This window comes from Anthonomus grandis, chromosome 2 (genome assembly GCF_022605725.1).
Source record: "Anthonomus grandis grandis chromosome 2, icAntGran1.3, whole genome shotgun sequence".
Taxonomy (NCBI): domain Eukaryota; kingdom Metazoa; phylum Arthropoda; class Insecta; order Coleoptera; family Curculionidae; genus Anthonomus; species Anthonomus grandis.
The window spans coordinates 5239200-5265715 of record NC_065547.1 but is presented as its reverse complement, the minus strand read 5'-3'; the positions used below and the strand labels follow the sequence as shown (position 1 = coordinate 5265715).

At 34.1% G+C, this 26516-nt stretch overlaps 1 protein-coding gene across 2 annotated transcripts in view; it reads right to left on the bottom strand.

Moving 5' to 3' along the window:
- LOC126750089 (nucleoredoxin-like) overlaps positions 1-20850 on the bottom strand; it is a 105679-nt gene extending 84829 nt beyond the window's left edge. The window contains exon 1 of one of the 2 annotated variants that reach the window (XM_050459594.1): positions 20546-20850. Coding sequence is in view for 1 of the 2 variants with exons in the window: in XM_050459593.1 (XP_050315550.1) it covers positions 2528-2535 (8 nt within the window). In the remaining variant the exon portion in view is untranslated. Of the gene's footprint in view, positions 1-2527; positions 2641-20545 lie in introns of those variants that run through there. The other variant, XM_050459593.1, reaches the window with a different exon arrangement.
- Positions 20851-26516: the final 5666 nt, after the last annotated feature.

Below are 26516 nucleotides of genomic sequence, written 5' to 3'. Positions count from 1 at the left end.
TTCAAATGAGAGATATATTTGAGTATCATCAGCATAATAGTGCTGCTTAGATGATATGAATATTTTTGCCATATTTGATACATAGATTGAAAAAAGGATTGGCCCAAGGATGGAGCCTTGAGGCACGCCAGAAGAAATCTCTAAAAAATCAGAATATACGCCATTATAAGAAACAGCTTGATACCTATCTCTAAGATAATTACCAATCAACGCGCATGCCCCCTCCCCTAAACCAACAAATGACAAAATATTTATTAAAAGATCATGGTTGAGAGTATCAAAGGCCTTGCTATAGTCAAGCATTACCAGTAATGTTAGTTTATTGGAATCAAATGCTGATAAAATATCATCAGTTATAGAGGCCAATGCCGTACAACAGCTGTGGTTTAACCTAAACCCTGATTGTGTCACTGGTAAAATTGAGTTGTCCTTAACATATTTCTGAAGCTGCATTTCCATTACTTTTTCTAATATTTTTGATAGCGTTGGAAGAATGCTTATTGGCCTCAGGTCGCTTAATGTAAGAGGATTTAACGTCTTGGGTAAAGGGCTAACTTGCGCTTTTTTCCACATTGAAGGAAAAACAGAATTTTCGAGACAGAAGTTTATGACATGGACAATATAAGGTAGTAGAAAAAGCAGGCATAGTCGGATGGCAAGTACATTAATTCATCAATGCCCGTGGCAGTAGTTTTAATGTTATTAATAACCTTTACAATATCATACTCCGACACGGCCAAAAACCTAAAACTCGTTTGAAATAAGTAATTTTTAACACTTTTATAATAATTTAGAGTATTTTTAGTTAAATTAATTTTTGGAACAGAGTTGATAAAAAACTGATTAATTTTTTCAACATTTTCAAGATTTTTAGGAATATTATTTCTATTTTGTTAATTTTTTAGGTTAAGTAATTTGACTGAAGCCCAAACATCTTTTGTAGCAGTTAATTGTAAGTTAAAATATGATTTTTTTTCATTACGTATTGCAAGAGTGGTCATATTTCTTAGGAGTTTATAACTATTCCAGTCAATACTTTTATTCTTTTTGTACTTTGCTAGCATTTTATCTCTATCCTGCATCATAGCCCTTACAGCGTCAGTCAACCATGGAGCGTACGGCTTGGTAATGCAAAATTTTATAGGTGGTGCATGTAAATTAAGCAACGCAACTATGTTGTCGTTTATAAAAGAAATCTTTTGATCAACATCTGTTAAATTATATATATATTGTTCCAGGGTATAGACCGAAGATCCGAGTCAAACTGTCGCAGATTTATACTTTTGAAACAGCGTGTTGTCTTAAAAATAGGCGTATTTTTAGTTGAATAAAACACGGTCCTTATATAAATAAGTTCATGATCACTTCCATCACAGGACGTTGTTCCACTAGCTATTACAGAATCTTTGTTTGTTGTCAAGGCATAGTCAATTAATGTAGCAGAGGAAGATGTTATGCGCGTTGGTCCCTCAATTACCTGAGTCAAACCCAATGCATTGAATAACTCATTAATTTTAATTACATCCGAATTTTCATAGTTAAGTAGATTTATATTAAAATCCCCAACACAATAAATATTATCATGTACTGGAATAAGATTTATCAGAGTATTCTCAAAATTATTTAAAAACTCTATGCATGAAAAAGTTGGTGGCCTATACACAACCCCTATAACAATATTTTTTGCTTCAATTGATAGTTTAAACCAAAGCTGCTCTATTGTCAGTGAAGAATTAATTAACGAAAAAATAAATTCACTTCTTACATAAGCGCCGACACGTCCGCCCCGACCATCCCTATCACACCTTAAAAGCCTATATCCAGAAATTTCAAAAGACTCACTTACAAAAGACTTTTTAAGCCAGGTCTCAGTTAATCCAATAATATCATAATTTGAATCTAAAATTAACTGCCTAAGTTCAATAAAGTGGGCATGCAAAGACCTAATGTTAATATGAGCAATTGTCAGTGGTCTCATAATGCCTTGTGTACTTCTGGTTGCAAAGCAATAATAATTTAAGAAAAAGCACAGAACAAAATAAAATAGAGAAGAAAAGCTATTTTCCCCCTTGTGCAGACAATAGTTTTCTACTTAAATATGCTTAATAATATATATGGTAGATTTAATTAGCTGATAATAAAAAAAAATTGATTATAAATTTAAAAGCAAATTGAAAAAATTGTTTTATAGCGGACTAAGATTTAATTTATTTTAAACGTATCGTCCCTACTGCCCGAAAATAAAAACAAAAAAAAAATTATTAGCGGAAAAAAAGTATTAACAAAAGACCGATTTGGAAAAAAAAAGAACCAAATTTCAAAAACAAATGAGTACATCCTGTAGAAGTAATAAGCAATTATACAAACAAATAATCCATACACTAGGGTCACTAAGAAGTTATAATTACAATATTTTTATTAAAAAATGGGGACAGTATCTTTTCATATACTTCTGTTCAGCACTTCATTTAATTCTAGCATGGAATGTATTTGGTTTTTTTTTTGATTATTGTACATAAGAAAATACCTTTCCATTGAAAGTCCAGCACTTATTTACACCAACACTCAAACGAACTTTTTTAAATAACTGAAGATTTTTGTTAATAGGGTGTTCACTTATAACCAACCCACTGCCATTGAGGTTTCTTTTGGTTTTAAAAATATTATCGCGAACCTAACGGTTTAAAAATCGCACAGCAACTCGCCTCACTTTTTCGGGTTCCGGCCGGCCTAGGCGATAACAATAGTCAATGTCACTGGTTGAGAGGTCAAATTTTAGATGGTGTTTTACCAAATCGTATATTTTTTCCGGCATATTTTCTGTTTGGGCCTCAGGAATTCCATTTATGATTAAATTTTTAAACAAATCTGCCTGGTTATCATCACAAAATTGGGTTTTAATATTCTTAATATCCTGTTTAAGAGCTTGAAGTTCCTGTAAGATGTTCTTTTGAAACAATGACAGTTTCTCCAACCACAGGGCTTCCAGATTATTGGTGGGTGACTTAGAACGAGCTGGGGCAGACATTCCTGGCTTATCAGGCTGCAGTCATACCTTGAACTTTCTGGAAGTGGTAAGGATGGAGTTGTTGCTCGTGTAGTACCCGCCAGACAGAAGCGTTACTCGTATTCATATTCTTAGCGACGTCACGTATGCTATGTGATGGTTCATCAGCAACTCACTGAAGCACCTCTTCTTTAAATTCGACCGTTCTTACGGTTCAAGCAACACCAGTATCATGCCTGTCTCAGCGAGTCGCCGATGAACCGCAATAAACTTTTTGTATCCAGGATGCAGTCGTTCGGGATAACGTTCATGATACAACGGCGATGCTGCTCGTGCATTGCAGTTTGTTGCTCCGTATGCCAAATGCATATCCGCCAATTCTTGATTGCTAAAGTTTTCCATTAGCAATAAATGCTTAAAAATTGTAAGCTATAAAATTGGATCAAATAGATTCTTCTGTTGCACTGAACAACCCCCAGAAGTTTGATCCCATAGTTCTGAAACACCCTGTATACAATATGATTTCTAAACTGTATCAGTGGGTCACGACGGCGCGGCGTTAAAAACAATAAAGTGATATTGCCATTTGCAAATCATCAGTAATAGATCATGCCGGGACGATTAAATTACACACAGGAAGATTAGAGTTATTTCAAGAAGATGTGATGAAACCAGCATAAGGTACTGTCAAAATAATTATTTATTATTTTAATTATAAAAAAGTCAAACTAGATATACAGGGAGGGGCATTTAATTTTATAATTGTCCTCTCTCCTCACCTTCAGTTAACCTCACTTGGATATGTCAAATGGGAAACCCCATCGTTTCAAATGATGCGTGATTGGATCAATTGAACTAGAAAAACACAATTTTAGAATGATACTGAGGATATTAAAGAACTGAAACAGGGATATGTCCGAAAAAGTCACGATTTTCTCTTTCTTAAGACATATATCTTGGACGCATTTAAAAAATAAGAAATGAATTATTATAAAATGAGTGTATTCGCCCGAGATTAAATTAACTGAATTAGAAAAACACAATTTTAAAATGATACCGAGGATATTAAAGAACTGAGACAGGGATATGTCCGAAAAAGTCGAGATTTTGGCTCTTCTAAGACATATATCCTAAACGCAGTTTGAAAATGAATTTTTATAAAATCATACAATATCCACAATTCATTGTTTTTTATTTAAATGTTTGTGTACTAAATTGCTCATCCTAAGAAAATCATAGAGATCGAGACGTCGCGTCGACCAAAAATATTTAAGTTATTTAAGAGAATTTTATTTTCAGCCTAAAATTAAGCTTAAAATTATTATTCGTATAAAATTCGTAACTAGCAAGTATTCATCGTAAACTAGTTCACTAATAAAATTCTAACTCTATCGCAATAATCTGTATCTTAATGTAATTCGTAAATATAACGCTTTAAGTCAAATACACTCAGGTGCTAAAGTGTGACTAAAATATGAAAGATATTTTATGATAAATCCTACTGACTGCGCCCCTGTTAAGCCAGACATACATACACCCGCAAAACTCAACATAAATTTGATCAAACATCCGTGATACTGCTGTAATCCTGCTCACGTAGCATAAGCAAGGCAAACCTAAAGGGTCTTGATATTAAATTCCGTATATATTTTATTAAAGCCACTGTCTAGGTACATAACCTCACGTCATAAATGAGTTTATTGCTTCTTAAGAAAAAAAGGGCAGGGGGAGTCTCAATTTTTGCATAAAAGCTAAAAGGTTTAATAAGTGCATGCAGGGTGTCGGGGGGCCTATTGTTTGAAGTTTTATAACCAGAAAGCGAGACAAAAGCTTTACTTTTTTGGTATGAAAGTATATGGGATTACTTTTTACGGTTTGAATTAGTCAGCCATTACTCACTTTTCGGTTTAAAACCTATGAGTATTAGCATAAAACAAAGAGTATGACCTTCAGGGAAGTATGCTCTAAAAGTGTTGTATATTATTACCTAGTCCAAGAAATAGTTTCTGAAATATTGAATTTTGTAGATAGTCATAGAGCTTACGTAGGAAAAGCAACTTTTCAAAGCGATTTAGGACGTTACTGAAACGTGAAATGAGGTAGAAACCCACAAAAGTGACTTTATACTCCTTTGTTGTTACGCTGCAATTTAAAGAGTCCCTGCAAATTGTTATTGAAATTGGGTCGTGTGTCGAGGTTTCATACGCTTAGAAAAATAAACGAAAAAAGGGTTTGTCTCAGGTACAGGATCAAAAAAGTTAAAACTGTTTTGTTATGATTTTCTTAAAATACGCATTATAGAAAAATAAATCTAGATTTCCCTTGGTTATTTTTGGAAATAATGTAAGTCTATTATACTTGTTAATAATAGTACACAAAAATTGTCTTTTGTCTTTATTAAATATATACGGTAAATTACCTTGTTAATCCTTTTAAACCTTTTAAGAATTTCCTAAAACTCTCTTCATTGACAACCGTTAAACATTCTAAACTATTCCTCATGAACAATATGGAACAAGATATATTGTCAACTTCCAGGTAGTTCAAGTGCCTGGAAGTAACAGAAAATTACTTTAAAACGTCTTTTTTCCCTCTCCTGAACTCACAAATCATGGACAATCGTCAGGAAATGATGTTCATTGTCTTTAGTGGACATAACTACATAAGAAAAGTGACTTTTCAAAGCGATCCAGGACGTAACTGATATATGAAATGAGGTAGAAGAAGAGAGTTTTTATCATCTTTTTGGCCTTTTTCTACCTCCTAAATTCACGAATCGGGGAAGATCGCTATGAAATGATGTTCATCGTCTGTAGTGGATATAACTACGAAAGAAAAGTAACGTTTCAAGGCGATTTAGGACATAACTAAAACGTGAAATGAGGTAGAAACCCACCAGCGTTTTTTACCCACTTTTTGGCCTTTTTCCGTCTCTTAGATCCACGAATCATAAACGATCGCTATAAAATGATGTTCATTGCCTTTAGTGGACATAACTACGTAAGAAAAGCAACTTTTCAAGACGATCTAGGACGTAAGTGAAACGTGAAATGAGGTAGAAACATAAGGGACTTTTTACCCAGTTTTTGGCCTTTTTCCACCTCCTAGACCCATGAAACATCGACGATCGTTATGATAAGATGCTGATCGTCTGTGTGTGGTAACTAAGTAAGAAAAGTATTTTTTCAAAGCAATCAAAGACAGAGTAACTGAAACATGAAAGAAGGTAGAAACCCACAAAAGAGACTTTTTACCAATTTTTTGGCCTTTTTCCACTTCCTAGACCCACGAATCAAGGACGATCGCTATGAAATGTCGTTTATCGCCTGTAATGGATTTAACTACATAAAAAAATATTTTTTCGAGGAGATTCAGGACGTAATTTAAACATAAAATGCGTTAGAAATTCAACAAAGAGACTTGACCCATTTTTTGGCATTTTTCTACCTCCTGGATCCACGAATCATGAACGATCGCTATGAAATGATGTTCATCGTCCGTAATGGGCATAACTACGTAAGAAAAGTAAATTTTCAAGGCGATCCAGGACGTAACTGATGTATGAAATGAGGTAGAAACCCACGAAAGAGACTTTTTATCTTCTTTTTGGCCTTTTTCCACTTCCTAGACCTATGAAACATGGACAATCGCAATAAAATGATGTTGGTCGTCTGTAACGAGCATAACTACGTAAGAAAAGTAATTTTTCAAGATGAACCAGGACCTAACTAAAACATGAAATGAGGTAGAAACCCACCAAGGAGATTACCGACTTTTTGGCCTTTTTCTACCTCCTAGATCCACGTCAAAAATTGCGTTGGGTTTTATGGGAGTAGTACTATATAATTTTTTTTCTGAACAATTTATTGCATTAAATAGGATTTTTAATAAATTTGGATTTTTAAGAAAATCTTTAAAATATAAAAGCTGACTTTAGTATGAAACCAGCCAGTCAGTGCTTTGATTATAATGAAACCAAATCAACCAACTTACCAACTTAACTTAATTTAAAAAATTTCATTCCTTGGTAATGCCCCAAAAAATTGCATCGGGCTTTATGCGGGTCTATGAGAGTGCTACGATATATTCTTTTTTTTGACAATTGGTTATACTAAATAACTCAATTTTGAATTAATTTTGAATCTAAAATGAAAACTATAAATTAAAAAAGGTATATGTTATGAAACCAGACAGTCAGATTCTCTGTGATTCTTCAGTACAAAACTAGTTTTAATGAGAGTGGCACCGTATAATTTTTATTTATACACATTAAACATTATCTTTCTTATGAAACCAAACGATTTAATTGATTACAATGAAACCAGACCGTTGCAGACACTATTTAATTTAATTATATAGGGTGTTTCAGAGTTGTGGTGCCAAAACCTTAGGGGAGATTCCGCTCAGCAAAATAAGAAAAAAAGTTTATATGAACATGGGTCCGGAAATATTTCGTTTCCGAGATACAGGGTGTCAACTTTTTTCCAAAAATTAAGTTTTTTATTAATAACTTAGAAATGCGTTAGTCGATTTCATTGAATTTTTTACAGTTTATTTAAACCATTATCAGACATCTACTGAAGCAATTAAATTCGATCCGAAATTTCCAGGGGCGTACCAATAGAGCAAGTATTTTGTCTTTTTGTAGAAAAAATATCACCCTGCAACTTTTTTGCGGTTTTTATTTACTTATTTTAAAAAACCCACTAAAATACAACTTTTTGGTCTCTTGACTTTTTTTAGTGTCTCGCTTCGTTTTTGAGAAAAAATTACAATACGGCACCACGGCACGTCTCTGAACTCCATAAGGAAAAATAAAAATGCTTAGGAATTATCCAAAAATGTATCGCAGTGTGTTTGAAAACTAAAAAAAACATTACCACGTAGATAACATCGAAATCGTAAATAATCGTAACTAACATCGAAAATACCGAAATTACATTCCTATCCATTCTAAAAATTATTTTTGTATCAAAGTAAGTGTTTTTGTTTACAACGCTCTGCATTTGTTAAAGTTTAAATTTAACAGTGTTAGTTCTAAAATACCTATCTTGGTAGTTGGTGGTGAAAAAAAATGGAATACACTTTTGCTGACCTAACAGATATGCTTCTTGTGTATGGTGAGGCCCGTTGCAATTCTCGAGAAGCCGAACGAATTTATCGTCGAAAATTTCTCAATAGGCGACATCCCAGCAGAAAAATATTTCCAAATATCGAAAGGCGAATACGAGAAACTGGTACATTGAGTGTAACACGGCCTGATGTTGCTCCCAGAAGAACTGCCCGAACTGTGGCTGCCGAGGAGAAAATTTTGGAAAGAGTGGAAAATGCACCATTCGTTAGCACTCGTGAAATAGCTAATGCTATGGGAATTGGACACAGTTCAGTCTGGAGAATATTGCATGAGCAGCTGCTGCATCCCTACCATTTGCAAAAAGTCCATGCATTGATTCCAGCCGACTATCCACTCCGTGTTTTTTTCTGCCAGTGGTATCTTCGTAGCCTTATAAACAATCCACAGTTTAATAGGAACATTTTATTTTCCGATGAAGCGTTGTTTACCAGAAATGGATATTTTAATAGCCATAATTATCATGTTTGGCATGAAGAAAATCCTCATGCAACGCACGTTACAGGCCACCAGCAGCGTTTTCATCTAAATATCTGGGCAGGAATTGTAGCTGATCAATTGATTGGCCCATTTGTATTACCACCGCGCTTAAATGGAGATGTTTACTTAGATTTTTTACGCAATACTCTTCCAGGACTCCTAGAAGAAGTTCCATTAAATAGCAGGCAGCAAATGATATTTCAGCATGACGGTGCACCGGCTCATTTTTACCGAGAAGTAAGAAACTATTTGGATGAAGCTTACCCTGGACGATGGATAGGTAGAGGAGGACCCATTGCATGGCCTCCTCGCTCACCAGATCTTACATCTTTAGATTTTTTTCTTTGGGGTTACCTAAAAAACCTTGTTTATGCTACCCCCGTGGAAACAGTGGAACAATTACAGCAAAGAATTTTCGATTCTTGTCGGACTATTCAGAACACTGCTGGTATTTTCGAACGAGTACGACAAAGTATGGTGAGACGGTGCAATGCTTGCATCGAAGCAGGAGGTTGTCAGTTTGAACATTTATTGTAATTTTGTTATCAGTGATTACTTTAACAAAAACGTATTCTCGTACCTACTAAGAAAATTGAGAAATAATGTATTATTTTAGAGAAAATTTTATTTGATGTTTTTTTTTAGTTTTCAAAAATAAACACACTGCGATACATTTTTGGATAATTCCTAAGCATTTTTATTTTTCCTTATGGAGTTCAGAGACGTGCCGTGGTGCCGTATTGTAATTTTTTCTCAAAAACGAAGCGAGACACTAAAAAAAGTCAAGAGACCAAAAAGTTGTATTTTAGTGGGTTTTTTAAAATAAGTAAATAAAAACCGCAAAAAAGTTGCAGGGTGATATTTTTTTCTACAAAAAGACAAAATACTTGCTCTATTGGTACGCCCCTGGAAATTTCGGATCGAATTTAATTGCTTCAGTAGATGTCTGATAATGGTTTAAATAAACTGTAAAAAATTCAATGAAATCGACTAACGCATTTCTAAGTTATTAATAAAAAACTTAATTTTTGGAAAAAAGTTGACACCCTGTATCTCGGAAACGAAACATTTCCGGACCCATGTTCATATAAACTTTTTTTCTTATTTTGCTGAGCGGAATCTCCCCTAAGGTTTTGGCACCACAACTCTGAAACACCCTGTATTATTTCATTTAAAAGTAAGTTTGACTTGCTGGTAACTCCTTAAAAAATTGCATTGGATCTTATGGGTGTGGTACCATATAATTTTTTTTATTTACCTTTTTTTTTAATACTGAATATTTTATTATTATTTAAAATAAATTCAATATCCATGAGATCAGATAGTTATTATGAAATTTGATAAAATCATTTTGATTGAGCTCTCAAAAACTTTTGAGGGTAGCACCATATAACCTTTTTTAAAATTAAAATTATCCAAGAGACAATCGTTATTATAACACTAAAATACGACTTAATTATAATATAATAAAACTAGTCAGTCATTTAATAACAATGAAACCAGATGGTTATTTGAATGTTATTTCAAAAAAATTGCCATGGGTTTTATAGGGGTGGTACTATATAATTTTGTATCGTGACAATTGGTTACCACTGATTAAGATTTTGTTTTAATAATTAGTTTATAAAATAGAGAAAATGGACTAAGTTAGGAGTATAGTTATAGTAATCATGTATATTATGATATTTTTGAAATATATGTAAAATTTAAAAATCATGGAAGATCGCTATGAAATGATCATTTGTTGTAAACATAACTACGTAAGAAAAGTAACTTTTCAAGACGATCCAGGATGTAACTGAAACGTGAAAGGCAGGTAGTAACTGAAATACTAGACTTTTGACCTTCTTTTTGGCAGTTTCCCCCTCCTGGATCCGGAAAACATGGACGATCGCTATAAAATAATGTTCATTGTCTTTAGTGGACATAACTACGTAAGAAAAGTAACTTTTCAAGGCGATTCAGGATGCAACTGATATATGAAATGAGGTAGAAACCCAAGAAAGACAGTTTTTATCTTCTTTTTGGCCTTTTCTACCTCCTAGATCCACGAATCATGGAAGATCGCTATGAAATGATGTTCATCGTCTATAGTGGATATAACTACGAAAGAAAAGTAATGGTTCACGGTGATTTAGGACGTAACTAAAACGTGAAATGAGGTAGAAACCCACCAGCGTTTTTTACCCACTTTTTCGCCTTTTTCCATCCCTTAGACCCACGAATCATACACGATCGCTATAAAATGATGTTCATTGCCTTTAGTGGATATAACTACGTAAGAAAAGTAACTTTTTAAGGCAAACCAAGACCTAACCTAAACACGAAATGAGGTAAAAACCCACAAAAGAGACTTTTTACCCACTTTTTGGCACTTTTTCTCCTCCTGGACTCACAAATCATGGACGATCGCTATGAAATGATGTTCATCGTCTGTAGTGGATATGACTACGTAAAAAAAGTAACTTTTCAAGGCGATCTAGGACGTAAGTAAAACGTGAAATGAGGTAGAGACCTACCAAAGAGACTTTTTACCCACTCTTTCGCCTTTTTCCACCTCCTAGATCCACGAATCATGGACGATCGCTATAAAATGACGTTCATCGTTCGAGGTGGGCATAACTACGTATGAAAAGTAACTTTTTAAGGCGATCCAGGATGTAAGTGAAACGTGAAAGGCAGGTAGTAACTAAAATGCTAGACTTTTTACCCTCTTTTTGGCACTTTCCCCCTCCTGGATCCGCAAAACATGGACGATCGCTAGAAAATGAGCTACAATACTTGACATTGTTTGGTGGATTGAGCAGACAATGAAGTGCCGTTTTGAGTGCTCTGAAGGGTAGACTCTTCAACAGTTCTTGAATTTGACTAGGAATTTTCTCGATTTGAAAATGTCATATTTCTTGGAGATTGGTGGGAATTTGATTGTTCCTTATCTTGTTGAACATGTGACAATTGGACATTGTGCTGAATTGTATGAGACGATGATTGAACTCCTGAACTACCTGACCTATTATGAAAGAATGGAGTGTTTGAAGGTGGTATGTGTAAGAGAGTGTTGGCAATTTATAACGGAATGCTTAGTACCTAAGCAGTTGGCACATAGGTGTTTTGAGTGAATGAATTTCCATTATTTAGAGTGTGGTAGAGCCTTGAATTCTTGGCAGAAGTGAATTCGATAATCGTTTTTTCGACAGAACATGCACTGTTTTACACCTGACTGGTTGGCCTGGGTTAAAGGTGGAGCACAAGTATTATTAGAAAGGAAAGTGTGCTTTTGATATGGCCCTGACTTATTATGTGCCTAACCTAACGGTTTTTGATTAGTTTTTTGTGAAGGTGTTTCAGACGAACAGAGATTTTCAAGTACCATGCAACGTTTTTCCAAAAATTTGAAAAACTCATTAGGGGTAGGTAAAGTTTTAAGATTTCGATCTGACTCGAAACCCTTGCGAGTTCCGAAATCTAACTTTCTTTCCAGGATGTTTAATAGCAATAAATCCCAATGCTCGACGGGATATTTATGATTTTTAAGAGGTTCTAGATTTCCTTTACAATTAGTAATAAAATCGCTATAAATTGTCTTTAGCAAACAAAACTACGTAAGAAAAGTAACTTTTCAAGGCGATCCAGGACGTAAGTGAAACGTGAAATAAGGTAGAAGCCCAAAAAAGTTACTTTATGCCCACTTTTTGGCACTTTTGCTCCTCTGAAATCCACTAGTCATTAACGATCGCTAGGAAATGATGTTAATCCTCTGTAGTAAATATACCTACGTAAGAAAAATGACTTTTAAAGGCGATCCAGGATGTAACTGAAACATGAAATAAGGTAGAAACCCTCAAAAAAGGCTCTACCGACTTTTTGGCATTTTTCCACTTCCTAGACCCACGAATCAAGTCAAGACAAGTCAAAATATACTTTATTTGCTAAGTTTACAAACTTGTGCTAAAAGCTTCCTAATCCTAGAATTTATAATACTAGTATTTATTTATTTTTTTTTTATAAAAGGTAAAAAACACGAAATCTACAGCATCACAAATACATTTAATAAAATAACGAAGGTTACATGTTTCGCTCGACTAGAGCATCATCAGACCATAACATACACAAAACACCTAATATTTGGTGTTTAAATGAAAATATTAGGTGTTTTGTGTATGTTATGGTCTGATGATGCTCTAGTCGAGCGAAACATTTAACCTTCGTTATTTTATTAAATGTATTTGTGATGCTGTAGATTTCGTGTTTTTTACCTTTTATAAAAGTGTATGACCAGCATCTTTGGGATAATGGATGAATTTTTCGAGTTAAATAATGCTAGTATTTATTTGGTTATACAGGATACATTATCATATTATACATTACTGTTATCCCTGACAAAAATCCAGATGCAACCACCCTCTGGGTGCGACCAGACAGGTATGACTTCAACCACCTCAAAGCCACTCCCCTAAATCCATAAAAATCAAGCTTGAAAGGCCTTGAACAGATCACAGAACACCGCTGCTGCAGCCTCGGAGTTCATAGATAGATACACACTTTCCAAGAATCTGAAAATGGCATCCTGCGTGCCCATAGATGACTGAAATCCATACTGATTAGGGGACAGAACATTGTATTTGGTCAAAAAAGGGACAATTCTCTTTTTTGCAAGGACGATCGCTATGAAATGTCGTTTATCGCCTGTAATGGATTTAACTACATAAAAAAATAACTTTTCAAGGAGATCCAGGACGTAACTTAAACATAAAATGTGTTAGAAATTCAAAAAAGATACTTTTGACACACTTTTTGGCCTTTTTCGACCTCCTAGACGACCTAGACCCATGAAACATCGACGATCGTTATGAAAAGATGCTTATCGTCTGTAGTGGGCATAACTACGTAAGAAAAGTGACTTTTTAAGACGATCCAGGACGTAAGTGAAACGTGAAATGAGGTAGAAACTCACCAGCGTTTTTTACCTACTTTTTGGCCTTTTTCCGTTTCTTAGACCCACGAATCATAGACGATCGCTATAAAATGATGTTCATTGCCTTCAGTGGACATAACTACGTAAGAAAAGTAACTTTTCAAAGCGATCCAGGACGTAACTGAACCATGAAATGAGGTAAAAACCCACAAACAAAAACTTTTTACCGACTTTTTGGCACTTTTCCTCTTCCTACTTCCACAAATCATAAAAGATCGCTATGAAATAATGTTCATCGTATGTAGTGAACATAACTAAGAAAAAAAAGTAAGTTTTCAAGGCGATCCAGGACGTAACTGAACTATGAAATGAAGTAGAAACACCCATAAGAAACTTTTGACCCACTTTTTGGCATTTTTCTACCTCCAGGATCCACGAATCATAAACGATCGCTATGAAATGATGTTTATCTTCTGTAGTAAACATAACTAGGTAAGAAAAGTAACTTTTCAAGACGATCCAGGACGTAAGTGAAACATGAAATAAGGTAGAAGCCCAAAAAAGTGACTTTAGGTCCACTTTTTGGCACTTTTCCTCCTCCTAGATCCACTAGTCATGGACGATCGCTATGAAATGATGTTTATCATCTGTAGTGAACATAACTACGTAAGAAAAGTAACTTTTCAAGGTGATCCAGGATGTTACTGAAACGTGAAAGGCGGTAGTAACTGAAATCCAGGACGTAACTGAACCATAAAATGAGATAGAAACCCACAAAAGAGACTTTTTACCCATTTTTTTTGCCTTTTTTCCACTTCCTAGAAACACCAATCACGGACGATCGCTATAAAATGTCGTTTATCGCCTGTAAGGGACTTAACTACATAAAAAAAATAAGTTTTTAAGGAGATCCAGGACGCAACTTAAACGTAAAATGCGGTAGAAATTCAAAAAAGAGACTTTTGGCTCACTTTTTGGCATTTTTCCATCTCCTGGATCCACGAATCAGGAACGATCGCTATGAAATGATGTTTATCATCTGTAGTAAACATTACTACGTAAGAAAAGTAACTTTTCAAGGCGATCCAAGACGTAACTGAACCATGAAATGAGGTAGAAACCCACATAAGAAACTTTTTAACCAGTTTTTGGCCTTTTCCCACCTTAGAAGATGCTTCTAAACCATTCAAGCAGATTTCGGTACATTTCTATGCTGATAAGGTGACAAATAGTTTAATTGTTCGCAGTGATAAGAATCCCATTGTGTTGGAACCCATCGCCTGATTGTCTACAGGATGTATATGCTGGGATGAGTACGAGTAATGTATTGTACATTATCTAGTATACTTTGTTGACGCCTTTTTACGTTCTTTGGTGGTATGTGAGAAATATGAAAATGTATGAGTAAATATGAATGACAAAACATGCAAACTGTGTAAAAAAGGCGTTGTTAAATCCATTCATTGTGAACATTGCAACTCGGCTTACCATCCAGGTTGTGCAAAAATTGTCAAAGTGACAAAGCGGATTGAAAAAAAAAAGAAATTATTAATTGTTGCCAGCCATCAAGTAGCACCTCTAAGGAAAATATTAGACAAATTGACATGGACGAGAAGAAACTAAAGGCAGTGATGAAGGAACTCTTCTCTGAATACTTCAATCCTTTTAAAAAAGCTATTGAACAAGAAATGGCTGAAATAAAGAGATCTGTACAATATATCTCCGACAGCTTTGATGAACAAAAACTCCAAATAAATAACTTGAGCGCAGAAATCAAATTATTCAGGGAGGAAAACAACTCACTGAGGCAGAAGGCGGAGTCGTTAGAAGCTAGACTGAATTTGCAAGAGGAAAGAGAGAAGGAAAATAACATTATCATTACTGGGGTTACACGACAATGGGTAACAAATACCACAAAAATTGTTTCCCAAATCCTTAGCTCCATTAAGATTGAAGTGCCTGCAGACAATATTTTAGAAAGTCATCGACTTGGAAAAAGTGCAAATGCCCCTATATTAATAAGATTAAAAGATCGCATTACAAAAGTAAAACTTATGAAAAGGAGCAGAGAACTAAGGGGAATTAATCCAGATAGCTGCAATTTACAGGGTCAAACTAAAATATATTTTAATGAAGACCTAACACCGCAAAAGCAAACTTTATTCAAGAAGGCTAGGGAATTAAAAAATAATAAAAATTTCTACTCATCATACACCTACAATGGCAAAATCTACATTAAAAAACATAGTACCGACACACCCATCTGGATCAGATCTGACAATGATTTGCTGCAGCTTGAATAACCACTGTGGTCCTATTAACCATACCATAGACAAGGACCCACCTATGTTCCAGAGCTTTTCCAAGGCGAAGCAGAACTTTTGGATGAATTAACAGACCAAAGTGAAAGTTTAGGTCAGTTACTAAATTTTAGTCAATTGTCTGGGGAAATTAATATAAATCGAAAATTATTAAATATTTTACAACTTACTGTAAGGAGTTTAAAACACAATTTTAATGAGGTTCTTTTGCTTATAGAAAATTTTGACCTTTCTTATTGTGATGTTTTGGTTTTTACAGAAACCTTTCAAATTAAAAACACCGATTTTTACCATATTCCTGGGTACAACCTATTTTACAATGAAGGAAATTATAATAAAAACGATGGAGTTGTAGTATATATAAAGTCTAATGTTAACGTTGGATTCACAACGCAAAAATTACTAATTTCTGGGGCCACCATTGGCAGATTTGTTTTTTCTGTAAATAATATACTTTTTGGTCTCTCAGCGGTCTATAAGCCGCCTCCGATTCCTGTGAATGACTTTATTGATGAGTTGGAAATATTTTTTGCAAACAATGTAACAGAAGATTTTGACATTTTTACCGGAGACATTAACTTAAATTTGTATAATACAAACGAAAGAGCCACAAGCATAAATAAGTATATGTCAGTACTAAATTCTTTTGGGTTTCAACAATTTATTGGGATTCCGACTAGGGTAACTAACGAGACAGAAACTTGCATTGATCACTTTTTTATAAAAAGTAGGGGTGGTTCTTTAATTAAGTCATTTGTCTTGAACACACACACAACAGACCACTTCCCTATCATGTTGCAAATTGAATCCCAAATTATTCAAAGTCAAAGAAAAAAGAAAAATACATTCCACATTATAGACTATGACAAGTTTCTTAATTTAATCAAAAACGTGAACTGGACGGACACCATAGAAATATCAGACGTTGACATGGCAACCCAAAACTTTACAAACAAATTTATAAGCCTTTTTAATTCATGTAGGATAGAAAGACACTCTAAACATAAGGTAAGAAAGATAAAAGAATGGATATCACAGCAACTAATTATTGCAATCCGTAAAAGGGACAAACTAAGGAAGAAATTGATTAAAAATTATAGTACACAGCTTAATGAGGAATACAAACAATTTAGAAACTATGTGAATGATTTAATTAAAAAAACTAAGTATGAGTATTATAAAAGCCAAATTATAGAAAATAGTAAAAATATAAAAAAAGTTTATCAAATTATCAGGGACGCCACAAACACAAAAACAGATAGGAAAATTGAAGCCAGTATAATGGACGAAAGTAACAAGAAATTTTCAACAAATAAAGAAATGGCCAATTATTGCAATAAATATTTTATTAATGTTGGAAATAAAATGAAAGGTAAGATTTCGCCTCTGGAGAAAAATATCCGTATAAACGATATCCTAGAACCAGCAAAAACCTCATTATTTTTAACACCTGTACATAACAATGAAATAATTAAACACATTGTAACACTAAAGACAAACGCTGCCCCAGGAATAGATCTTATTCCAACACGGGCCATAAAACTAACTAACAAATACATAGCTGAACCTTTAAGTCATATTATAAACCTTATCTTTACAAGCGGCACTATACCGAAGTACTTTAAACAATCGATTGTCACGCCAATACATAAAAAAGGCCCCACATCCAAAATTGAGAATTATCGACCAATTAGTTTATTAAACAACTTTTCTAAAATTCTAGAGAAATGCATTAAGGATCGCTTAAAATCATTTCTAAACTCGCTTGGTGTATTATCAGATAATCAATTTGGATTCTCAGAGGGTATCAGCATGGCACATGCAGTCTATAAACTCATATCTGAAGTTACTAATAACCTTAACAACGGTAAAAAATGTATTGCTGTTTTTATAGATCTTGCTAAAGCCTTCGATACTGTGCCACACAACTTCCTTATAAATACTTTAGAACACTATGGGGTTAGAGGTTTGGCAAAATAGGTACTTCGGAGTTACTTTGAGAACAGAGAACAATTTCTTAAACTAAATGATACTCTTAGTGATCCTGAAATAATTAACATAGGTGTACCCCAAGGTACAATTTTGGGACCAATCCTCTTTGTGGCCTATATAAACGAACTGCTGAAATGAAAAATACCAGGACATATACAAAGTTTCGCCGATGACATGACCTTAATTTTCAAGGGCAACACATGGGAAGAAGCGAAAAAGACTTTGTGTGTGGGTTTTGGACAGGTCAGGGATTGGTTATGTACCCAAAAACTCACGATAAACATGGAGAAGACAAATTATATAGCTTTTTCTATATGTAATAAAAATAGACCACCATTTAACTATATAACTGTCAACCATAAAACTAACGAAGTAATCACTAAAACTTATAAAACTAAATTTCTTGGCATTATCATTGACCAACACTTAAAATCGTTGATTGAAGAGGCTTTTTCCCTTTTCAATCAACGCTTAAAATGGAATCAAAATAACATATTGGTTATCTCTGTGATAAAGTCAGAACTTTAATACATAGATTTTATCTTCTTCGGGAAATAATGGGCAATAAATTATGTTTGCTTGTTTATAAATCATTAGCTGAGTTTCTCCTCTCGTATTGCATAATTGCATGGGGCGGTACTTATAAAACTATTCTTCAACCTTTAAAAGTAGTACAAAACATTCTTAGGGTCATTCATAGGAAAAATAAGCTCTGCTCTACCGAGTTACTTTATAATGAAAATATTAGTGATATAAGTCATCTGTATGTACAAAACGTATGCTCTTTTGTACATAAAACTGATATAGCAAAGAGACAAATCACACATTCTCAATGTACCAGAAGTAATATGTACAACAATTTGAATTTACCACAAAATCATAAGCAAATAAACCTTCTTTTTATAGATTATTTAGGGCCAAAATTTTATAACTTACTTCCTCCTGATATTAAAAATATAAAAAACCATAGAATATTCAATAGAGAAATAAAAAATTAATATATAAATTTTAACAAATTTAGACCAGTGATTAATTGAATTTACTGCTTTAACAGCGTATTATGTTTGATCTTTTCTTTTCGTGGTTTTAATGTAAATAGTGTATATTTTTAAATGTAACAGATTTATCTGAAATTACGTTATTTTCATTTAGGTTCAATTTTGTTTTTGATATTGAATTGATTTAAAACATGTATTCTGTTATATTTCTTACTAGTTTATTTTTGTGTATAATATGAATATTATTCTGTTAATAAGTTTATTTTGATTGTTAAGGAAAGAGTTGGAATCCAAGCATTTTTTGTAAGAGTATAATTTGGTTTTTCTGATATTGTAATTCGAACATAAGCATGCACAAGTATTAAGTTACTTAAATGCTTATTTCGTATATTATAAACATTTCGTAAATGTAATTGTATTATAAGAATAAAGAAAGAATAAAGAATAAAGAATCTAAAGAATCTAAGAAGGTGGGAAAAGACCCATGAAACATGGACGATCGTTATGAAAAGTCGCCTATCGTCTGTAGTGGGCATAACTACGTAAGAAAAGTATGTTTTCAAAGCATAACTGAAATATGAAAGGAGGTAGCAACCCACAAAAGAGACTTTTTACCCATTTTTTTTGCCTTTTTCCACTTCCTAGAAACACGAATCACGGACGATCGCTATAAAATGTCGTTTATCGCCTGTAAGGGACTTAACTACATAAAAAAAATAAGTTTTTAAAAAGATCCAGGACGCAACTTAAACGTAAAATGCGGTAGAAATTCAAAAAAGAGACTTTTGGCTCCCTTTTTGGCATTTTTCCATCTCCTGGATCCACGAATCAGGAACGATCGCTAAGAAATGATGTTTATCATCTGTAGTGAACATAACTATATACGTAAGAAAACTAACTTTTTAAGGCGATCCAAGACGTAAGTGAACCATGGAATGAGGTAGAAACCCACATAAGAAATTTTTAAACCAGTTTTTGGCCTTTTCCCACCTCCTGGACCCATGAAACTTGGACGATCGTTATGAAAAAATGCCTATCGTCTGTAGTGGGCATAACTACGTAAGAAAAGTATTTTTTCAAAGCATAACTGAAATATGAAATGAGGTAGCAACCCACAAAAGAGACTTTTTACCAATTTTTTGACCTTTTTCCACTTCCTAGACCCACGAATCAAGGACGATCGCTATGAAATGATGTTCATCGTCCGTAGTGGGCATAACTTCGTAAGAAAAATAAGTTTTCGCGATCCCTACTCATACGTGAAATGAAAATTCTTCATCGCACTAGCTGACTTCATATATTATTTATACTCCCAAATCTCAAACACTGCTGGGACTATACTTATCGAACAAAAAGCATATTGTAGCCAAACCTAATTTCTACTTGCCTAATGGTAATGGAAATGCAAAAAAAATAAAAAATAAAGAGAGAAAACCGACATTTAATGCATCGGGAGCGGATGCGAAGAGGCGTGTGGGCGGCATGAAATTATCCATACATTAGTTTACGTTTAAAAGTCAATGCACTCATCACACCTTTGGGAATTTTTCAGGATCCAACAGAAAAGAGTGTGAAAGAGTCTGTATATACAGGGAGTCAATATATCATCCTTGGGGCAGTATTAGTTCGTAGTAACACATTTTAACTAGTAAAAACCATTTAATTGTGTTCATAACAGGGTATTAATTGTTTTTAACTTACCAGTACAAACAGAGTACAACCCTTTTCTCTCCTAATATAAAACAACCATCGACATGTTTTTAAATATGCCTCCTTCAAGCCCCAAAAAATCGAATTAATTATTTAAAAAAGCAAATACTTGATTCAAGTTGTAAATAATAAAACGCGAAACGTCGAGACCGGTAAACCCGAAGAGAATCCCAACGAGAATGACGTCAAGGTCGCACGTTCCGGGCGTCGCGACGTCACTCGAACAACTGCGACGAATTTTCAGTGAAGAGAAGCCGAAGGCGTCGAAACACGTCGGGCGGCAGGAGTCGGTTTACTTTGGACGGTCAGGGTCCTGCCTGTCGCACCGCCAGGTTTTTTTATTTTTTTTTTAGTTTAATGGAGAGGATGTTCCGCCAACGGTTCCTATATAGAACAGGGTGGCATCTTTTGGATGTCAGTGAACGGCATAAATATGGAACAAATTCAATAAAAAATAAATGAGGGCGTGTTCGAAAAAACACTCGCATACGTCGATTAATACTTTTGGTTGCGCATTTTTTTGTGTACAAGGTGTTTCATGTAGCCCTGGTTGATACCAACTTTCTTATTTTAAATGGAATATCCTGTATGTGATTACATTTTCGGATGCAACACAAAATTATAAACATTTTGATGTTTATAATAACACCCCCAGCAGTTAGAAATATTTAACAAACATTTAAATGTCTAGCTAACAACTAAGACATCGTGATCTTGGGAACTAAACCAAACAGAACTAAAAACTTATAAAGTTTGTTAGAACCTAAGGCCTTCGTCAAAATGTCAGCAGGCATATCTTCCGTCTTTAAATACTCAAGACTAATTAATTAGCAAAAACGGCCCACAGACGATGCAATTTGTTGGACTACCGATCGTACAACAGGTTGCACTGTAAATCGTATAGACCGATCGTACAAAATTTTGCCCACAAGCTTGCAAAAATTCCAAGCGATCGGTAGTACAACTAGTTTAGTATGTATTAGTTCACCATGGCACCAACTATCTCAAAAAAGACTATAGCTGCTTTAGTATATTTAGTCGCGTTGTTGATGATACTAATGAAGTGAAAAAAAAGAAAAGGCTGTGGTGTAAAAAATGGTTACTTAAAAGGCATATTACGAATTATTTACGAATGGACGACGATTCATTCAATATATTATTAGAGTTAGTACGGCCAGCAATTACGAAACAAAATACAGTCATGAGAGATGCAATTAGTGCGGAAGAAAGATTAACTGTTACTTTGAGATATTTGGCTACTGAAAATTCCTATGAAGACCTTAAATTCAGTACAGCTATATCACCTCAGTCCATAGGTCAAATCGTTCGTGAAACCTGCCGAGCTATTTATGAATCACTAAAAAGAGAATACTTGAAGGTAGGTAAAGCCATGACAAAGTTGGAAACAGAGCATTTATTTTTATATTAAACTCAAATAACATTATATCAAAATATTCAAAAAGGAAAAATATTCAACTTTGTACTACATGTTTTTCTGAAAACCAAATTTACATGAAACAAAAAAAAACATTTGCATGAAAATAAAGAATCATTCATTTTAGTCACTGGGTTCCAAAATGATTAATATAGTTTCTGATATCTGACGTTGTATTAGAATGTTTGGTAAAGGTAGGATTTTGGACCTGAAGTGTATGATAGGTGTATTCCTGTGGGGTTGTAGTAACACTTTGAGAATATTGGGCTATATATGGACGTAAGTTTGTATTGTTAAATTGTGTGGAAGAATATGAAGTGTTTTGAGTAGTCGGGTTACTGCAATAAACAACAGCATCTTCTGCGAGTTTTCCCATTCTCGCATAAAACATCACATCTGATATTAGTTTTTCAGCAATAATTCTTTGATGTTCATTCACTCCTTGTAATTTATATTTGTATCTCTAATCAACGCAGTATGAGCTAAATCCATCAAACGCTGTTTTTTTAGTTCACTTTCATTAATCGTCTTAGAAACTGTTCTCTTTTGATATTTGGCAATGGTTCTGCAGAATAAAGTTGTACTAGATAGTGGTGTTGAGGTAGTCTTCTCTTCTGCCGAAGTTCCTTGACTTCCCAAATCAGGAGGAGAGTATAAAGGCGGCGATGATGAAAATCGTATTTCATATTCACTATTATCATCAGCATCTATCTAAAAAAAAAGAAAATCCAAAATATAAGGTCATGCAAATTTGTGTATGTATTTCAGGTCCCATCGCATGAACAAGAGTAACAACAAGTTGCAGATGATTTTAAACAGATGTGGCAATTCGAAAACTGCTTGGGAGCGATGGACGGAAAGCATATCACTATTAAAAAACCAGCCAAAAGTGGATCATTTTATTTTAACTACAAAGGTACTTTTAGCGTTGTGTTATTTGCAATTGTCAATGCAAATTAAGAGTTTTTATATGTTCACACGGGTACCAATGGACGGGTATCGGATGGAGGAATATGGAGTCAAACAGGAATTTACAAACGTTTAATGTCAAACAATATAAATATACCGAAAGAAACTAAACTTTCTGGCAGTAATGACTTAGTGCCTTATGTTTTTATTGGAGATGAGGCATTTCCGCTAATGAAGAATTTATTGAAGCCATACCCGCAGAGAGGAATAACTTATGCTGAAAAAATTTTCAACTATCGCCTTTGCAGAGCCCGCCGAGTTGTCGAAAACGTGTTTGGCATCCTAGCATCACGTTTTAGAGTTTTTTTACAACCTATTGCTACAAGTGTTGAAACAGTAGATGATATCGTCCTTGCTATGCACTTCACAACTTTTTGAGGAGGTTATCGAAGAAAAGCTACATAACAGAAGCAACTGTAGATTTTGAAGACATAATCAGTGGCGCGGATGTGCCGGGGGATGGAGACAAACTACTAATTTACTAAATCTGGAAAAAATTGCAGCAAAAAATTCAAGTAATGCCTCAAAAAAAGTAAGAGATTCTTATAAAAACTATTTCAATACTAATGGAAAAACTACATTCCAAGAAAAAATTATTTCATAGGTAAGATCGTAATATGTAATTTTTATTATTTATGTGAATAGATGTTATTCTTATCCTAAAATAAACTGAAGTTGGAATCTACTTACTGTGTTATTACTTTTCGATACTTCATCTTCGTCAATGTTAAACAGTGTAAACAGTAGCAAATCATAGTACCAAAGTGTCGGTTCATATAAATCATCTGTTCCTATGCCTGTTCCTTTGGAATCTTGTACCTTGAATCAATACCTCTTTTATCTAGGAACATTTAGATAAGAGCCTATTATGATACTCATTTTGGTTTCTTTGAGTTATGAACTGAGTCTTATGTCGCACTAGTATTGTAATGGATTCAGTTTATCGCATCACTCAACGATGCCAACATGAGTAGATAATACCTAATTAAAGTCGTTAATAAAATACATAACATATTACATGTGTTATGTGTGGTAAGCCTTCATTACAGCACTCGAATGAGTGGTAAGGTTACTAAATAATAAACTCTTACAGCGCTAGTAATATAAATGACTATTATTGAAAGTTATGCTACATGACATTGAAAATATTATATATTATTAAAAAAGGAAAATATTAAGGAAAGTTTAAGCTACAATTTCACTATAAGAACGCGACTTTGCTGTTAACAGTATACCCCCATAGGGTGATTAAAAGTTTTGGAATACTTTTCGTAATGTTATTCTTATGGAATCCTTTGCTCAAAAACCTTTTAATTACCCTGTATCCCCACAGGGGATACAGCAAAATCGCGATCTTATAGTGAAGTTATAGCTTAAACTTTCCTTGATATTTTCTTTTTTATTTCTCTTGATACCTACCTCAATTATTAAAAGAGATATAGCTAATTTTAAACAAAGCATTTTTGTATTGGCTCTTATGGAAAAAATAGAGGTGTTCCATTTACAAAGTCACGTAGTATATATCTAAAACTTTGCCCGATTCCTAATTTCGAAGATAATAACTACTTATAACTTACCTTTTTCAATTCTCTTCGGAAAGCTGTTCTCATATTATTAATTTTCTTCTTTAAAAGTTCCATCGTTGCTGTTGGGTTTATTTCTTTTAATTTTCTTAAGAGAATTTCGTAACTTGCGTTACGTTTATGTTTGTTCGAATAATCATTAGATCTGACATCCCATAAACAAAAATGCTCTTGATAAATTTCTATAAATTCCTTCCAAAAATGTCTATTGTTTTCCATGATTTTATAGGACAATATCGCTACACAATGTGTCAAAATATTGACAATTTTTAAATGAAATCGTATGAACAAGTCGGCAAAAGACACACACGTTCAAACTTATCGTATATCCAACCGAGTTGTACGACAGATTTTTAAACATGGTATACTTCCGTACGATTCAACCGCGTCGTACGATTGGTTGAACTACAATACCACACATGTTGCAATTATCGTTCAAACGGTTGAACCAACCAAGATTGTACAACTTGTAGTACAACAAATTGCATCGTCTGTGGGCCGTTTTAGCCGATCATGTTTACAATTTATTTCAACCTTTGGTACGAAGACGGATACAGTAATAAAATAAAAATGGTTTTCACTGTTGATCAAAAGATTAATATCATTAAATGGTATTGTCGTGTGGATAGTGCAGAAGTTGTCGGCCGTTTTATATTTGCATATCCTGATCAGCAAGTCCCTTCTGCTAAAACAAGTTATAATATCTGGCATAAGTTTGAGCAGTCGGGATGTGTAAATCGGTGTGCAAAATGTTCTAGTGGCGATCAGGAACCTCGTTGAACACCTGACACTAGGATTGAAAAGGAGGTCAAGGTGTGTGCTTTTGTGGAAGTAAGTAAACCTTGTTCTAGCTCCCAAATTTCTGAAGAACTTGATATTCCAAGTCGTACAGTGCGTGATATTTTGAAAAGAAATAAGTACAAAGCCTATAAAATTAAAAACACTCAACAAATTTTTCCAGAAGATCAAATAAAACGCTTGGAGTTTTGTGAAATCTTAAGAGAAAAAATTGATCAAAATGACGACTTCACAAGTAATATTTTATTTACAGACGAGTCATCTTTTTCTCTTCTAGGTCGACATAATTCTTCAATCGTGAGATATTGGTCTCGGGAAAATCTAAATTTGAGTGTACCATTACGAACTCAATACCCGCAAAAGGTAAATGTTTATGCTGGTATTTTAGCCAATCACATTGTAGGGCCTTTTTTTATTGATGCTACCTACCATTGATGGTAAACTCTGAGAGATATTTATTTTTAATGCAACAAAATATTATACCCACTGTACGAAACTTGGATGTTAATTTTGAGGAAATTTGGTTTCAACAAGACGGATGTCCCGCTCATACAACGCTAGACAAGTGCAGGCCTATTTAAAAACACTTTTCCTGAACGGCTTATTTCCACAAGAGGTACCATACCATGACCTTCGCGATCTCCAGATCTGACGTCTTGCGACTACTTCTTATGGGGCTATTTGACGGAAATTCTTTACCAACACCGACATAAAAGAGCCGTTAATTTGGACGAATTGCGACTTAGAATTATTAATATTTCTATGTCCATTACACCTGAAATGTTAGCCAATGTACGTAGAGAATTTTACGACAGGTTGGGATACTGTGAAGCCCAACAAGGAGGTGTATTTGAGCACCTTATTAAATAATCCATTTAATTAGAATTATTATTTTGTTTAAGAGATATTTTTCATTTTATTTTAGAATATTGTATTTAGTTTTCATCAAAGGTTTTTAAGATTTGAGCATATTAAAGTTGTTTTTTTGACTTGCGATTATGAGCACGTTAAAAAACAACAGAAATTTTTATCTTTCGTGTGCGCGTAAAATTCCAATACTTGATTCGAGGCTAACCCACAAACCTACCCACCTCCAAGCGCTTGTAAACATTACTGCGACCATAGATAAACAGTTTATAGGGGTTGACTGCGACTTCCTGGCTTCCTGCAAGCAAGC